Below are 17821 nucleotides of genomic sequence, written 5' to 3'. Positions count from 1 at the left end.
ATATACTTATCTGCAATACCTGTATTTTACAGCATTCTTAGATTTTTCAAAGCTCTCAAAATGCACAGGCTATGTGTGAAGTTTCCGATGGTAACCCATTCATGAACTAAATGTCCTCTGCCCAAAGTTATTTTTTAACTACAGTGACAGACAACACGACAACAATGTTCCTTGTTCATCATTATAAAAGGAAACCGTGTTTAATGGCAAGCTTAAACAAGATTTATTGTTTTCTGATTATTTTCACATGTGAAATTCAAGCCTCCTTCCTTACCTGATTTGTGTTTCAAATTTGTGGTCACCCCATCAAATTCAGATTTATCGATTTCCCATGCGAGAGGTAGCTTGCCCAGGCTATTGGATAAGTTTTCCAAGCTGTTTTCTTCATTGTAAATGATTTCTGATGTACTCGTTGGGATGCCAATGTATCTTGATGGATTATTTCCAGCAGATAAAGTACTATCAGGGAGGCAAGAAGAGTGGGTTGAATTTGGAGTTTTATAGATTGAGGTTGCCTGGTTGAGAAAGGCATAGTCTGAACAGATGGCATAAATTTTCTCCCGAGTGTGGGTCACCGGACAGCTCCACGGATAATGACCATCTCCTTTGGGACCCAAGGGTGCCCCTGAGGCACGAGCGCAGAAAGACTGGACAGCACCTTGTAGATTCTCTTCAGGAGACTTTCTCTCGGATTTGTGCTCACCATTTCCAGAATCATTTGCCCTTTCTGCTTCTGCAATGTTAGGCATTGAATGCAACTATAAAAATTCTGTTACGAAGGAGAAGTTGCAACTCTTTCTATGACTTGAAAACCAACTGTGACAATTGTTCACAGCATTCTACAGAAACTTGAAAGCTGCAGGATGGGCTCCTAAGAAAAGAGGGAGGAGAAAGAAACATCAACAATCCACCAGACACTACAAAGGCACTAAAAAATGAATCAAGCGTTTCACGTGCCTTCATTCAATATATATTTATTTTACAACTACTATAGGCCTACAGCCACAATCACTGGCCATGTGTCTTATTAAAAAATTATTTTACAATAATGCTTTATAGTAACAAAAAAGAATTCAATTAAAAAAATGGGCAAAATATCTGAATAGTCATTTCCCCAAAGACAGTGTAGAAATGGCCAATAAACACACGAAAAGATGCTCAACATCATTAATCATCATGGAAATGCAAATCAAAACCACAAGATACTATGTCACACCCAGCAGGATGGTTCTAATCAAAAATACAGCTAATAAAAAGGACCGTTGAGGATGTGGAAAAACTGGAACCCTCATACCCTTCTGATGGAAATGCAAAATGGTCCAGTCACTTTGGAAAACAGTTCCTCAAACATGCACAGCTGCCATATGATCAAGCAATTTCACTCAAGGTATACATCTAAGAGGAATGAAGCATATATCCACACAAATGTTCATAGCAGCATTATTTATAATAGCCAAAAAGGAGAAACAATCCATTAGTTGATGAATGGATAAATAAAATAAATAAAATGCAGTATATCCATTCAATGGGGTATTTTGGGGCAATAATAATAAATGAAGCCCTGACCCATGCTACAACATGAATGAGCCTTGAAAGCTTTATGCTAAATGAATAAAGCCAGTCATGACAGAGCCTAATAGTGTATGATTCCATTTATATGAAATGTAAAATAGGCAAGTCTCTAGTAACAGAAATTAGATTAATGGGTTACCTAAGGCTGGGAGGGAGGAGGAGGTTGGGGATAATGGGGTTTCTTTTTGGAGTAATAAACGTATTTTATAATTGATTGAGGTGATGAAAGCACAACTTTGTGAATATACTAAAAGCTACTGAATTGGACATTTTAAACAGGTGAATTGTATGGTGTGTGAATTTCATCTCAACAAAGCTGTGCATTCATCACCAGAATCAATTATAGTTAGTAGTCACTAACTTCTGATCAGTCTCAGGAAAAACCGATTTTCAAGTCTACACCAATTCCTTTGGAGAAGAACACAGAGAACAGCTCAAAAAGCAACCAAGGGCATTTGAGGAAGGTGAAGATTTAGACAAAAGCAAGACCTTGATGAGTCACCCCACTACAGGTGGGAGAGGAGGGTCCTCGTTGCAGGTGCTGGGCTGAGTGTGTCCACTTCTCAGGGCTCTAGAGACGTGGCTCGAGAGACACAACCCACCCCGGGTGACCAGTTTGATCTTCACTAGTTAATATCTCTGCCCATTCACTTATTTAAAAAACTAGAAATGAGAATAATTTTCATAAGTTACCGAAAAATGATTCTACAAAACCCATCATACAAATACTGAATGACAAAAACCACTATGGCAATAAGAAATAACAGAAGACTGATGGCCGCAAGAGCCATGATCGCTCAAGTCTGTGAGGAGAAACCAGTAAAGGTAATGCCTGTCCTTCATGTAATTTCAGGCAACAGAGCTCACTACAAGGAGGACTCCACATATCCTAGAAAAGATTCCACTTTCTTTATTTTTAAGGAATGCTTTCCCTCAATTCAAACCTTCAGGTAGTAATTTTTCTAGTAATGGGTGCAGAGTTTAGAGTTCTTTGCAGGAAGGTCGGTTTGGCTAGAGCTTCACCACCGAAGACGGAAACTCCCATTGGTATTATTTCGGAACCTTTTTAAGAAATCCTAGGACTGCTTGTAGCGGATCTCTAGACCGGAAGCTTTTATGCCTTCTCCTTCTTCCTCATCTCCTGGCGTCATGGTGACGTTGGAGGAAGATGCAAAGAGAAGGTCAGTGCCTCAGGTCACACAGACCAAACTGGGCTTTTCTGAGGAGTCGGTTTCTCCGACTCTTAACAGAGGAACCTCACAGAGAATTTTCTACTGATCTGTGACCCTCGTGTCTTTCTCTAAGAGTCAGCGTGGTGGGCAGGGGTAGGTGTTATTTGTGGCGTTGGGGCTGTATGGGTGGGTTGTGGTAGGTGAGGCGTGAAAAAGAGCACAGGTCCCGGTAAGGGGTGGTGACCCAAGGGTGCTGGAGTCAGTCTAGGGGTGGGGGAGGGGAGGGGGTAGAGGAGGGAGAGAGAAATGCTCCAGGCACTACCCTTATCTCTTCAGCTCAAGCTTAGCTTCTACTCGCCAGAGCTTCCTTCCTCAGATTTAATGGAATTGTGCCCACGGCCCAACTTCTGTGCGGCAGAGTAGGGATGAAGGATGCTTGATTTGGAACACAGATAGAATATGCTTATCAAAAACAAAGGCAAAAGGAAATGAGTGCATTTGAGCAAAAAAAAAAAAAGGTAGGGCTGAGCTTTCTGGAAGCTAAAGACAAGAAAGAACATAGTACTTGGCTAATAAAAAGTTTAACAGCCTCGTTTTGTTTGTGTTTGGAGTTTGTTTGCTTTTAAATAACGGTCACTGAACAAGAAGGATCTCTTTGGTTGCGCTTCAAAAAAAAAGTGAAGATCGTCAACGGAAGGACATATTTTATATTGATTGTCAATAAAAGCCAACAGTGGTCTAAAAACGTCCTCATTTGAACCTTGTTTATGGAATTTTTCTTTCAAAAATAGTGTGATATTTCTAGGTTTTTATCAGAGAAGTAAAACAAATGATAGAAAAATATTGTGAAATACCAAGATATTATACAGAAAATGACAATTATCCAAATCCCATGACCCAAACACTGCTGGAGTTTCTTTCCTTCTTCTCTGTCAGATGCATGTCTGTTCTCCCCGTGTCAATGGGAGCCCTTGGGGCTAAGGGTGCTAGTTACTATCACGTCCCCAGGCTTTCCCACAAGTGTACTGAGTGCAAGTTATTACTGATAACAGAATCATTAGAGACAGCAATTACTGTATTATGTTGGAATTGTAGCCTCAAGAAATACTGAGATACAGAGGAGCAGTTTGTCCCTCCACTAAACAGCCTGCAGCTCCCACGTTTTGTCCCATCTTGTATCTCCTTTTGTTCCTATTTTTGCAAACCATTCCCAATTCCATCCCCACTCCTAGCACTGGGACCACCACCAACACCAGCCGGGCCCTGGGGTTGACATTTCAAATCTGGCCTGTGCAGAGATATTAGGAAATAAAGCTTGGACAAATGAATGATAATTTAACTCCCCTTCCTAAAACCTTCTGCTCTTAGAAAAAAGCCAACTCCTTGTCTGGCCCCGTGATCTACTTAACTCCACCTCATCTCTCTTCCCCCTTCCTACTCACCCTCCTGTATTTGGTTAATTCCCATTTGTACTGCCCATATCCTTCAATGTCACTTTGGGGGGATTCTTTCTTTGCTCCCCAAACTAGGCTAGGTCACGCTGTACATACTCAGTACCTTTCTTTCACAAGGCTTGCCAGGGTTATCCTCACAGATGGGCATTTGTGAAAGTCTCATTAACAAATGGTTACTTTTAAGTGCCTACATCATTCCAGGCATTATTTTAAGTCCCGGATTAGGAGCCTAGATTCCAGGAGGATTTACTAGGAGAGGCTTTAGGAATCAGGATCTGGACTTTCAGCCAAGAGGACTCTTTTTCTCCTCCCTGGTTCTCATCTGTGAGAACTGAGTTTCCAGACAGGCGATGCTGTATTAAGACTTTACAAAGATTGATTGCAGGACCTAAGGCTCAATTTAAGGATGTATTCTTACGACCACAGCACAAGCAACAGAAGTACTGTTTAACTGTGAGTGAACAACATTTTATAAAATGCGCCGCTAGAGTAACGATTTTTAAAAGTCACTGGAACGAATTGTTCTGTAAAATAAACATTCCATTTTTTAAGGTCAATATTCATCGCCTAGCCTACATTCTTTTTGCGTTGTATTTTCAATCCGTATTTTTAAATATCACGTTTGCTTAGGGAACGAAGATCTTAAGAAGTGTCTTCAGCAAAGGCTCCCCCATAGGACAACGATTATGATCTCTATTCTGTATGGAAGGCCACGGAGACGCAGGAGCCTGGAAGTGGCTTACTGACGGTGAAATACGCGCCCCAGGGCTGGGCCAGACCCGCTAAGCCCCAGCGGGTCAGCTCTCGGTCCTTCTCCCGGGTGTCCGCCCCCCGCGCTCCGGGGCCCCTCGCCGGGTCAGACCCGAGCCCCTCCCCCGGCTGAGGCCGCCGGCCTACGAAGGATACCAGGTTCTCCCGCGCGCCGCGGCAGCGTTCAACCCAGGCTCGCGGGCGGGCGAGCAGAGCTCCCCCCGTCCTACTCTGCGAAGCTCGCGGCGCCGCCGGGCTCAGAAGCCGCCGGGACCGAGGCGACAGTCTCGCAGGCCGATCCCCGCCGCGCCGAGCCGATGTGTGGTGAGGAGCGGAGGAGTGAGGCCGCGCTCTCTGCGTGCACGGCTCCCGCGGCCTCCACCGCCCAGGAGCGCTCCCCGGGGCCGGGCGTCCCCCGGTCCCAGTCCCCCGCAGCGAGGCCTCCGGACCCCTCCGTCCCCCTCCCTCCCAGGCCGGAAGCCAGAGTTGGCCGCTAGAGGGAGCGGGCGGAGGCTGGTGGAGTGACCACCTCCAAATAGCCCGGGGCTGGGGGACGCTCCCTGCGCCCGAGGCTCGAGGGCGGGTGGGACGCGGGCAGTTACTGCCCCCGGGCCAAGGAGGAGCGGCCGATTCGAGCTTTGAATGCACCAGTTGAGGTCAATACTCACGACAATTGCAAAAAATAGAAAACAGAAAAGCCCCTCCTGGGCCTCCACCCAGGGCAGCTTTGGCCAGCGGAGCCACCCGGCCCCTCTGGGTTTTCGGGGCAGCTGGCAAGGGTCCAAAGATTAGAGGGAGGGAGAGCAGGAGGCTCTGGGTCCAATTCCGGAGCTGACCGTGACCCCTCCTGGCGACCATCTGGCCGCGGAGCGGTTAAACGGGGAAGAAGGGACGGCCACCGCACGCTCCGGGCCAGGCCCTGCCTTGCGTGGCGCGGACACCCGCGCTGGGCAGGAGCCACCAGTATCCACGCTGGCATCTCCAAATCAGGCTTTGTTCCCGAGAGCACTCGTGCCTTGTCTCACTAACACTTCCTCCATCTTGCGGACCAGCTCTTCACCCCACTTTTTCCCGGGAGGAGGACGGGTACGGATGCGGCGGCCTCCACTCAGACGGCCCCGGGGCTCGGGAGAGGCGGTGGCCCCTGGCCACCCAGGCAGCATAGGCAGCGTCCCTAGCGGGCGGGCGGCAGCAGGCCCGGCCGGCGGCGCGCGGATGCCAGGTGGAGGGCCCCGCGCCCTGGGCGCACCGTAGCGGGCCGCCACCCCCCCACCTACCCACAGCCTCGGATACCTCTGGCCTGTCCGGCGGGGTCGATTCGCTGCGGCCGCCGCAGAGCGGGCACCGGACCCGGATCACAGCTTCCCGCGCGCGGCCCGCGACGCGTCTCCGGTTACCCTGGGGCCGGCGTCTCTCGTCCCATTGGAGCGCGCGGGGACAGCGCCCTGGACGGCTGTGCCCGGCGACCAGTTGTCAGATACCATTGACAACACCTTCCTTTCAACGTTTTATACCTGCCCTCTGCACGTGAGAAGGATATGGTGACAATTTTTTTTTTAAATCTTAGCTGTGTCCCCGCATGCCACTCTATTTGGGCATCTAGTATATAACTGTTCTCTCAGAGCGGTGACCGCCAAGTAAATAAATGAGTGAGAGGTGGTAAAACCCGGCAGGATTTCCGCTAGTCCTGTCGCGAACTACATGTCCCAGGAAGCCTTTGAGCACGGACGCCACGGCGCCATCCACTCGGAAAAGGCCTTACTCAGCCCGGCCGCCACCCGGGCCAATCCCCTCGCCCAGCACCTTGGGCTGGAACCTGAGACCGATTCGCCCCCAATGATGCTCCAGTTGCAGGAGCAACATAAGTTTATCTTTGTCCCGAGAAAGAGGAGTAGCGTGGTTCCTGCTCGATTGAGCAAAACGACTGGCATCGTTCAGCTGGGAAAGCCAGCGCTCCGCCTGTGGTTTTCCTGGGGGAAAAGTGGAGACCCGCGCGCCTGCCCTGCACAGCAAGGGACACCTTTTGGAGTCGTGTTTGCTGCTGTGATCCGCCAACTTGCCCCTGCCCAAGGCGCGGCTGGTTCCGACCACCTCTTACACTTCGTTTATCCGTGGATCATTTTGAGAGTCGGTCTTGTAAATGTTCAGCATTTTGTTGCTTTACTGCTTCTTTCTGGGGACAGTGCCAGCACTTGCCGAGACCGGCGGAGAGAGGCGACTGAGTCCAGAGAAGAGCGAAGTATGGGGACCCGGGCTAAAGGCAGCTGTCGTCCTTCCCGCACGCTATTTCTACATTCAGGCGGTGGATACATCAGGAAATAAGTAAGTCGAGAAACGGCTCCCTAACTCTTTTGGAATGCAGTTAAAATGTACTGTTTCTCCCTTTAAGTTTTATCCGCCCAAGAACTCGTTTTTTCCACAGCAGTTGAAATTCCAGGATATTTGGATGCTACCCACATCTGGTTGTAACAGTCTTTCCCCATTCCAATCAATTTTTCTCCTTAGAAATAATTCCAGATTAGCTCTTCTTCTGGCTATTTTTTTTTAAGATTTTATTTATTTATTTATTTATTTGACAGAGATAGAGACAGCCAGAGAGAGAGGGAACACAAGCAGGGGGAATGGGAGAGGACGAAATAGGCTTCCAGCGGTGGAGCCTGATGTGGGGCTCAAACCCAGAATGCCGGGATCACGCCCTGAACCGAAGGCAGAAGCTTAACAACTGAGCCACTCAGGCGCCCTTCTTCTGGCTATTTTGATAGGAACTCAACACAGGATTGGAGAGACAAAGCCCCTGCACTTTGCTGGAAGTACTATTTCCGCCTACTTTTGCATAAGCTGTTGTAAGGAATGTAAACCCAGTTATTAAAAACTTGGTTGGTTCATCTTTCTCTGGTGTTGCTCTCTGTTTTCAGGGAGACATCTGCAGGTAAGCATGTTTTGAAACTCAGAAAGAAAAATGAAGCACTATTTGAAACTTTACAGTTGGGAGGGAAAGTATCAAAGTGTGAATCTCCTAAGGGTTTGTAACGAACATTATTTCATTCCATTGAATTCCAACAATTAAAATGGTAACGAAACTTAGTTTAAGAATTAATATAATCCTGAAATGATTGTCTTTTTTTATTGGTAGATGCTGACCATGTATATTTTGTAGGAAAAAAAAAAATCTTGGGTATTTTAAGAAAAACTTCCAAGAAGTTTTCCAAAGTGGGGGGGGGGGCGCGTTATCAATTTTGTCACTTGGTTATAACAATTGGGGGAACTAAATACCATCTTAAAAATCTTCATAGCAGGGTGCCTGGGTGGCTGAGTTGGTTAAGTGTCTGCCTTTGGCTCAGGTCCTGATCCCAGAGTCCTGGGATCGAGCCCCGCATCAGGCTCCCTGCTCAGCTTCTCCCACTCCTGCTCCCCCTGATTGTACTCTCTCTTTCTCTGTTAAATAAATAAATAAAATCTTAAAAAAAAAAAAAAGTGTCTGCCTTCAGCTCAGGTCATGATCCTGTCCTGAAATCAAGTACCAACATCGGGCTCCTTGCTCAGTGGGGAGTCTGCTTCTCCCTCTGCCTGCCACTCCCCCTGCCTGTGTTCTGACAAATAAAATCTTTTAAAAAAAAAAATCATTATAGAGAGAGAGCACTCACTTAAAAAAGAAAAAAAAAAGACTTTTTTACAGTGTCACTTAGATGATACACAACCTACTGGCTTTTGCCCACGGCTGAACATGATTTATAATACTGCTCTTTAAAGAATGATTGAGAGAAATTTTTCAAAAAGTCATTATCTTTAGAGGCAAATTTCTAGGTGCATGAAATAAATAGTAGGTTGTTAAGAATATTTTTATATATAGAATGCATAAGTGGGTTCTATGTTTATGTAAATATGTAGTCTTTACATATTCCCTTGCAATTTTCTAATGAAATGTTTATATTATTGTGGAGATTTGTCATCCTCTGTTTCTTTTTTTAAATCTCTGATCTATCACATTCATTCTGGTACTATGAGCATATGAGAGAAGCAGCAAACATGTATGTTAGGGGGAGAGTATGGAGGAAAACAGTAAGGCTCACAGACTGGAGAGCATAATCTTTGTGCATTTGTGCCTTGAAATAATCTTTATGTCCTGCTGTTCTTCCCATGGCAGGTTCACATCTTCTCCAGGTGAAAAGGTGTTCCAAATTAAAATCTCGGCACCGGAAGAGCAGTTCACTAGAGTTGGAGTCCAGGTTTTAGACCGAAAGGATGGGTCCTTCATTGTAAGATACAGAATGTATGCAAGCTACAAAAATCTGAAGGTAGAAGTTAAATTCCAAGGTCAACATGTTGCCAAATCTCCATATATTTTAAAAGGTAATTTGTAACATACTTTTAAAACAACAGTATTTATAAAGCCATATAATGGGTATTTCTTAGATGTTTTGAACACTGAGTAAAATTGTTACTGTGATATTTTGTTACTTGTATGTAATTAGGGCCGGTTTACCATGAAAACTGTGACTGTCCTTTGGAAGATAGTACAGCCTGGTTACGGGAAATGAACTGCCCAGCAACCATTACCCAGATTCAGAGAGATCTGGCACATTTCCCTGCTGTTGATCCAGAAAAGATTTCAGAAGAAATCCCAAAAAGATTTGGACAAAGACAAAGCTTATGTCATTACACCTTGAAGGATAACAAGGTACAATTTGTGATGGTTTGCTTGTTTGCCTTAGTGATTTTTTTGTTTGTTTGTTCTGACCATTTGGCTCTAAGTAGCTACAGAGTTTTATTAAAAATCATTCTTTGGAATGCCTGGCTGGTTCAGTCCATGGAGCATGCGACTCTTGGTCTTGGGGTTGTGGGTTCAAGCCCCACATTGTGTGTAGGGATTACTTAGAAATAAATAAATAAATATATATATATATATATCATTCTGAGGATCATTGTGATAAGCTTTACCTCAGTGAAATCTGCCAGTACTTTTAGATTAACATAATAAACAAAATGGAAATAAGGTTGATGGAAAAACAGTTTCTAGATTAATTGCATAAATGTTCGATTCTCTTTCAGGTTTATATCAAGACTCATGGTGAACACGTAGGTTTTCGAATTTTCATGGATGCCATACTACTTTCTTTGACTAGAAAAGTAAGTATTTCTTTTCTCTTAGGTGTAATAGACAGTTTCAGCCCAGGTTTTACGATATAATTTTTAAAAATAACAACATCAGTGGTGTTCTATTCTGGAACCTTTGTATAATACTATTCTGAAGTTTTATGTCACATAGGATAACTGTGTGCATTTCCTACAAACTTGGTGGCATAAAGCAACAGAAATGTTTGCTCATGGTTCTGGAGGCTACAAGTCTGAGAACAAGGTGTCAGCAGGGCCATATGCCCCTGCCCCCAACCCCCAGAGACCCGTAGGGGAGGATCCTTCCTTCCTCTCCCTGTTTCTGGTGGCCTGCTGGTCATCATTGGTGCTCCTTGGCTTGCAGCCACCTCACTCCAGCCTCTGCCCCTCATCACACGGCTCCCCCTGTGTGTCTCTCTCGCTTCTGTTCTGGTAAAGACACAAGTCATATTGGATCAGGGCCCGCCCTACTCCAGTATGACCTCAGCTTAACTAATTATATCTGCAACAACCCTTTTTCCAAATAAAGTCATTCTGAGATACGAGGGTTTTGTACTTCAGCTTATCTTTTGGGGGGACAGATTTCAACCCACAACAATACCCTAGAAGGGAAAATGTCTTAGAATAAAATTGTTTTAGCACTAAACCTACTTTGAGCCCAGAGAAGGCTTGCTGTATGCTGAATCTGTTCCTTGGTATAATATGCTTTTCACAGGGTTAGAGTGGAGTACCTCACAGTGACAGTAAACTGGCTGATAGGAAAAACTATACCCACAGTTACCGATTGCTTAATAACAATTTATTGGATAATCTGTGTCTATATCTTGATTGAATTGCTCATGGAAAATCACAGTACCTTCTCAAGCTTGCAGAGCACTTATAGTGAGTTTATTCTGAACATAGGCAGCTACAAAGCATCTGTATTCTGCCTCCTTCAGCTTAGACATCAGATGCCGGCAAGTTTTCCTTGCTCATCTGTGTCATTCCTTAGAACAATAAGACTGCTCTTCAGGACTCCAGTTTCTCAAGATGTTTCTCAGACTGACCAAAACAGTTCTTGCCTTAAAAAAATATGTCTTGTTTTATAATATCCCATTTACCTGTGGCTTGATTTAAAAAAAAAAAAAACGAAGAAGAAAAGAAAAAAACAGGTTATTTGAACACATTTGTGCCACTTGTCAGTAGAGGTGGTCTAGCTTGGAAATCCCTAGTGCTGGCTTTGGTATTAGGCTTCCAGAGTTAAGATTCTAGTCCCCCTAGTATCTGGATGGGGGGGGTGTATTTCTTAAATGGGCACATCTGGCTCAACAACTGGGAACTAGGGTTAGATTCCCAGTGCTTTGTGCTGTAATTGTGTTCCAGCAATTCCCTTTCTGTCTCTGACCATCCTAGAGTCTCTTGGCAGCATTAGAGCTGAGATTACCTTTGTCATTTCATCTCTTTTTGAAGCTAGTCTATTGGCCAATTTGCATGTTACGGGAAGGAAACCTGGTATGCTTATGTATGACAATATTCTGAAAAATTATCCACTATTCAAATTAGTCTAATTATCATCACCAGAAGCTGGTAAAGTTGGTATTTCATTTGGTACAATTTCTAATCTTTTTTAAGACATTTATTTATTTAAAAAAAAGACATTTATTTATTTGAGAGAGAGAGAGAGATCACAAGCAGGGGGAAGGGTAGAGGGAGAAGCAGACTCCCCACTGAGCAGGGAGCCTGACATGAGACTCTATCCCAGGACCCTGGGATCATGATCTAAGCCAAAGGCAGACGCTTAACCAACTGAGCCACCCAGGTGCCCTACAATTTCTAATTTGTATTGTGTTTCACCACTCACTGGGTGGTCTGGCTGTGCTGCAGGATAGGATATTATGTGCATCTGGCCAAAGTGAAAAAGCAGTTAAATGCCACCCAAGGAAGAAAACTGAGTGGGATTCGAGGTTGCTGAGGACAGACAGCACGCATACCAGCCTCAAGGGCTGTAGCGCCTACTTACAGCAGAGGAGAGGGAACAAGATCCAGTCCCTTGCTATGTGGCGGTCCCTCTGGGCCTGCAGATCTGCTTCCCCCGCCCCACCCCCGGACCTCCCTTACCCTGTGACTGCAAGCACCTCACTTCCTGCTTCAGTAGAAGCTCCCTGACCCCCTCCCTGTGAGGTCTGAAATACAGCAAGCCGGGCAGCCTGAGGGCGGTGGACACGGCGCTTAAGCAGAACAAGAAGTACATCCGCTCACGAGGAGGTGAGCCCAGCCCAGACTTCAAGGGCTCTATGTCTTGGTAAAGAAGTGTTATGTGGCCAAGCTGGGGTGGAAAGACTGCATGCACGGGGCTGCCTCTTCCCACACATTGATCCACATAAGGTATTACCCACTGCAGCTAATATAAATTAGCTCTTGACTTTGTTTCCAGGTGAAGATGCCAGATGTGGAGTTTTTTGTTAATTTGGGAGACTGGCCTTTGGAAAAAAAGAAATCCAGCTCACACATCCATCCGATCTTTTCCTGGTGTGGTTCCACGGATTCCAAGGATATCGTGATGCCTACGTACGACTTGACTGACTCTGTTCTAGAAACCATGGGCCGGTGAGAGACGGGTCTAAGATGACCCAGAGCCTTGGTTTTCTTTCCTTGCTGAATTCTTTCTCAGCCACCTTTGTGCTGTGATGGTTTGGGAGGAAAATCTGTGGTACTTTCTGTCTTCCAGAGTAAGTCTGGACATGATGTCTGTGCAAGCTAACACGGGTCCTCCCTGGGAAAGCAAGAACTCCACCGCAGTCTGGAGAGGGCGTGACAGCCGCAGAGAGAGGCTGGAGCTGGTTCAGCTCAGCAGGAAACACCCAGAACTCATAGACGCTGCCTTCACCAACTTCTTCTTCTTTAAACATGATGAAAGCCTGTATGGTCCTATTGTGAAACACATTTCATTTTTTGATTTCTTCAAGGTATGACATCAGTTGTGTCCAATCCTTTTTGTTTTCCCAAATGTCTTCATTTGGGGGAGGGAAACTAAGGCCTATAAACTATAGGGGGCTGAGAGAGGTGGGCACAAAATTTGGTGAACATCAAGGCATGAGGCCCCAGGAACTGCTTTGGCAATATGGGTTGTACAAATAATGCATCAAGGGAACTTGGGGCCTGGGTAGAGCTAGAATTTTTTCCCCAACTGACCCTCAAGGTAAGCACATTTCAGCTCCAAATCCTTCTTATTGTTAAATATATGTATGTGATTTTACAAATACTTCTTCCAGAGCATCGCGACAGACTAAAGAAGATATAAACCAGGTGTCTCTTATCAGAGTTTCTGATGGGGAAATATCTTGAAACCCATCCAAATGATTGCCTGGGAATTCTAAGGATTAGGGAGAGCTTTCTGTATCTAAGATGTGGATCACTTATGTTTCCTGAGGATGGATCCTTTTTCTAACTCCTTCTTCTGGGCAGTGGGACACTGCCCTGTTCTCCAAACCACTAAGTGGTTTCTGAAGACCCATGTCATGGAATGAAAGGTGGACAAATGTAGTCACCTGTCCTCTGTATGCGGGAAGGCAAGTGATTAGCAAGCTCTCTCTGTGCTGTAGACAGCCAAGTTTTCTTTTGATTCTTTTGATGGGTTCCGTGGCAGCAGGTAGACCTCCATAATGCCTAAGTTGAAATGTCAGTGTTTCCTCCATATGCATATCACAAAGACCTTTGAAAGAAATGGTTACAGAACCAAGGAGAGCTCTTATCAGCCATCCCTCCTTAGAGGGTTTTCTGTCATGCCTTTGCTTTATTCCTACCTGTTGAATTTGCTACAACTAAAGACGAAGTGATTATCACAGCTCTATGAATATTTTTATTCATAAATGCTCTTGCCCCAGAGCTTGTTAATTTCTTCTCAAGACTTGTGTAGCCATCTGGTGTTTAAAAGGTATGGTTAGAATGGCATAGGCTGCCATCGTTAGGTGCTCACATGTGATCAGTAAAGCAGTAGAGAGATTACAAAGTCACAATAAATCTACCTTTCCTAGGACAGCAGTCTTGTTCTTTTACTGTCTGCTGTAACGTTAGACTCGTGACCTCTTTGTGAAATTTAGGAGAGCATGGCAATAAGCCTTCAGCGCTAGGTCAGGTGTTCTAGGATAGCATATACTCCATGGCAGAGGCAGAGGGCAAAATCTGGCCAGTTTGCCCCTGACAATGATGAGGCTTTCAGTGCGGAAGGAGGAGGAGAATAAAGAGTGGAGAAAGGCCATTTAATGACGGCTTTTATTTTACCGCTGTCTTGCAGCATAAGTATCAAATAAACATCGATGGCACTGTCGCCGCGTATCGCCTGCCATACCTCCTAGTCGGTGATAGTGTTGTCCTAAAGCAGGACTCCATCTACTACGAGCACTTTTACAATGAGCTGCAGCCCTGGAAACACTACATTCCCGTCAAAAGCAACCTGAGTGATCTCCTAGAAAAACTCAAATGGGCAAAAGATCATGATGAAGAGGTAAGGACCCCAATATCAGGGGTTCATTGTAAATGTCGTGTCCCTGAAAAGCATTCAGGATGCTCAGAGAGAGACCCTTACCTGTAAGTGGGACACCAAGTCCCCATGGCAGCACATCAGCCCCCCTCGGGGTGAACACAGGTGTCTGGGCTTGGAGTCACTGTCCATTCTGCACGTGAAACGAAAAGCTAAAGGTTGGCCTCGAGTATGCTGTCCCTTTTGGTCAGGTTGATCAGAGCCCCAAGCACTGCCTCATCTCTGCTAGCAGCATGGAAATTGAGATGGCAGGTCCGGCAGGAAGAAAAACTAATTGTTGTACATTAAAAGGCGGGATTGCATGAAGTAAACTTCAAACGAATTGCTGAGAATTGTTACGGCAGTGCATCAAACTTTGTCTTGCATTTACTTTACAAAGTCATTGTTACTCCATTTAACATGTGCCCTCTCTTAATTCTAGAAAGTCCAGTATGATTCCTCAAACTTTCAAGTCTAAAAAAAAAAACCTCCCTTTCATCTGAGCATACCCCCTTAAATGTTCCCTTTACCACGTAAGACTACCCTCAAAGATATTCCTCCTGCCATTGTCCCACTATCCATGTGCTCTGAAGATCAGTTTGCATATGTCTGCATGGGAAAAAAATATGTTCCATTAAAGGCTTCTGTTGTCATTGTTCCCACAGGCAAAGAAGATAGCAAAAGCAGGACAGGAATTTGCAAGAAATAATCTCATGGGTGATGACATATTCTGTTATTATTTTAAACTTTTCCAGGTCAGTATTTTCTAAGAGAATAGACATACAATTTGTAATTGGACATGTTAGCAGCAAATAATATTTCACTTAATAATTTCTTAAAGTATATTAATATAAGGAGATATATATACACTTCTATGGGCAAAAACCAGGGACCAACATCAAATAGTAATGAAAATAGTACAAAACCAAAGGTTAGCTAGAGGAGAATGCTACAACATGATAGGAAAGTATTTATGTTCGCACTCTGTGCTGTATGGTTAGGAAATTGGCCTCTGATCCTGCAAAGTTACTGTGTTACTGTGTGTGGCTCTGTATCTTCTTTTTGTACAGTCTTGCTGCTGCCTTACCAGTTCTTTGTCTAAACAGTGCACAGTATCTTCAGACCTATAATGCTGACCCCATATGGGCCATGACGTCTCTTGGAAAGTGTTTACATGGGCCTAAGCATTTAGGGATTATAATCAAAGTATATCTGATCATTTAAAAGGATGTTTTTTAAAAAATACAGTAGTAAACACATAATTTGCTAATAATACGAGTAGATCTAAATTAAGATTTTTGTTTTATTCTCAGAAATCCGGGTAGTGAGCCCCAAATCTTAGACTCTGCTACAGAACAAAGTCGGTCTGTTTCTGGTGTGCACTGGCTTCTCCCCCTTTGTCACCTTCCCAGGGGATGGTGCAGGGCTGGGGAGGGTGAAGTGTGTACACTGAAGGATCACGGGATTTACTGTCTGAATTCCTAAAGCTCCACGGGGTTGTGTTCAAACAATTCATTCATTCAGATTGCATTTGCTAGAGCATCACCGCCCAGCCTGGAGCCTAACCAGGGCAAGCACATTATAAATGAAGACGGTGGCCCAGGCTGTGCGGGCCATGGTGGGGATCTGCTCTATCCTCAAATTCCCAGTCTAGGGGAGATCGTGTGCACAATTATTTTCACTTCAAGGCAGATGGTGGTAAAACCAAAACCCTACAAGTCACATAAATAAAGGATAGAATCAAGAGAGGTCCACTAGCAATAGGCAGCCAGTGTCCAAAGGACAGCCACCTCTCAGAAGCTCTGTTGGGTGTTTAAGGGGAGTATGAAGAATTTTGCTTATCACAACTTGTCACATATGGGCTAAAAGGACCATATTCTAGCAAATTTTAGCATATCTAATTTGGTAAATGTACTTTAAGTGACATAAGGAATGCTTTTGAATTGTTGCTTACACAGGAATATGCCAGTCTGCAAGTGAGTGAGCCCCAAATCCGAGAGGGCATGAAGAGGGTGGAACCACAGACTGAGGATGACCTCTTTCCTTGCACCTGCCACAGGAAAAAGGTAACCAGAACTGGCCAACATCAGAGTAAGAACTAGTGCTGTTCCAAGTCCTCATTTGTTCCTTTAATCCTTCAGTCAGACAGCAAGAATTTGAGCTCCTCTGGGGGCCTCTATGCAATTCAGCCCACCAGAGAGGCAGATGCCATGGACAAGCAGGCTGAAGAAAGGGCGTTGCTGACATGTAGATAAGAGAGAAGACCCAGGAGCCCTGCCTCTGCCCCCCCCCCACCCAACCCCAGCCAAGTGGAGGAAAGCCTTTTTTTTAACATGAGAATTCAGATCCCATGGCATTTGAATAGATGTTTACAGTTTGAAAAGTATTTTCACATGCGTCTGGTGAGATAGGTTTGGCCAAGCTCATTACCTCAGTTTAGAGATGAAAAAAAATATATAACCATGATTGTTCATGTTATCAGGTGATTCATTTAAGAAGCAATCTCTGTTGATACCAGCGCATACTGATTTTCATTTATAAAGGGCAGAGTCACATAGATTTGTAAGTCTAAAACGGACCTTAGGGGTCACTCAGTAAATGCCTTCATTTTATGGTTAAAAAACTGAGCCTGGGAGCGCCTGGGTGGCTCAGTCCTTAGGCGGCTGCCTTCCCCTCAGGGCACGTGATCCTGGCGTTAGGGGATCGAGCCCCCATCGGGCTCCCTACTGGGAGCCTGCTTCCTCCTCTCTCACTCCCCCGCTTGTGTTCCCTCTCTTGCTGGCTGTCTCTCTCTCTCTGTCACATAAATTTTAAAAATCTTTAAAAAAAAAAAACAAAAACTGAGCCTGAAGAAGAATTTAGCTCAGAATCATCTAGCTGGATTATAGCAAAGCTAGGACCAAAAACCAGTCTCCATCTTCAGACTGTGTGCCTGGTTGTGTATAAAGACATGATGTGGCCGGGGAGGTTGGTTCTGATTGAACTTGTCTTTTGTTTGAATAAACATACATTGTATAAAATTGTACATAGATATACATATATCTATGTATACACATATATTCCATATTTATACATATATGATATACAGGCTTGACGTTATTCCAAGCAATATCCTCATGTCTCTAAATGGACAAACTCAAAACTGTGGTATTGTGACCAAAGATGAGAAGGCATATTTGGCAATTATTATGCCTGTCTCACATTGAGGTTTTATTTTTTTTTAAAGATTTATTTATTTATTTATTTATTTATTTATTTATTTG

At 44.6% G+C, this 17821-nt stretch overlaps 2 protein-coding genes across 2 annotated transcripts in view; one reads left to right on the top strand and one right to left on the bottom strand.

The window, feature by feature from the left end:
- Positions 1–6379, bottom strand: part of LOC100472159 (DNA repair protein complementing XP-G cells) — an 87541-nt gene extending 81162 nt beyond the window's left edge. The window contains exons 1-2 of the mRNA XM_034665456.1: positions 6242–6379; positions 275–871 (exon numbers count right to left, since the gene is read on the bottom strand). Of these exons, the coding sequence (XP_034521347.1) occupies positions 275–749 (475 nt within the window). The 5' untranslated portion in view covers positions 750–871; positions 6242–6379. The remainder of the gene's footprint in view (positions 1–274; positions 872–6241) is intronic.
- Positions 6380–6767: 388 nt separating this feature from the next.
- POGLUT2 (protein O-glucosyltransferase 2) overlaps positions 6768–17821 on the top strand; it is a 12415-nt gene continuing 1361 nt past the window's right edge. Inside the window, exons 1-9 of the mRNA XM_002914846.4 lie at positions 6768–7270; positions 9093–9298; positions 9421–9626; positions 9998–10075; positions 12474–12646; positions 12768–13005; positions 14334–14543; positions 15224–15313; positions 16517–16624. Coding sequence (XP_002914892.1) covers positions 7089–7270; positions 9093–9298; positions 9421–9626; positions 9998–10075; positions 12474–12646; positions 12768–13005; positions 14334–14543; positions 15224–15313; positions 16517–16624 — 1491 coding nt within the window. The 5' untranslated portion in view covers positions 6768–7088. The remainder of the gene's footprint in view (positions 7271–9092; positions 9299–9420; positions 9627–9997; positions 10076–12473; positions 12647–12767; positions 13006–14333; positions 14544–15223; positions 15314–16516; positions 16625–17821) is intronic.

This window comes from Ailuropoda melanoleuca, chromosome 7 (genome assembly GCF_002007445.2).
Source record: "Ailuropoda melanoleuca isolate Jingjing chromosome 7, ASM200744v2, whole genome shotgun sequence".
In the NCBI taxonomy this organism is placed as follows: Eukaryota; Metazoa; Chordata; class Mammalia; order Carnivora; family Ursidae; genus Ailuropoda; species Ailuropoda melanoleuca.
The sequence above is the reverse complement of the archived record's forward strand: the minus strand, read 5'-3'. Positions and strand labels throughout refer to the sequence as shown.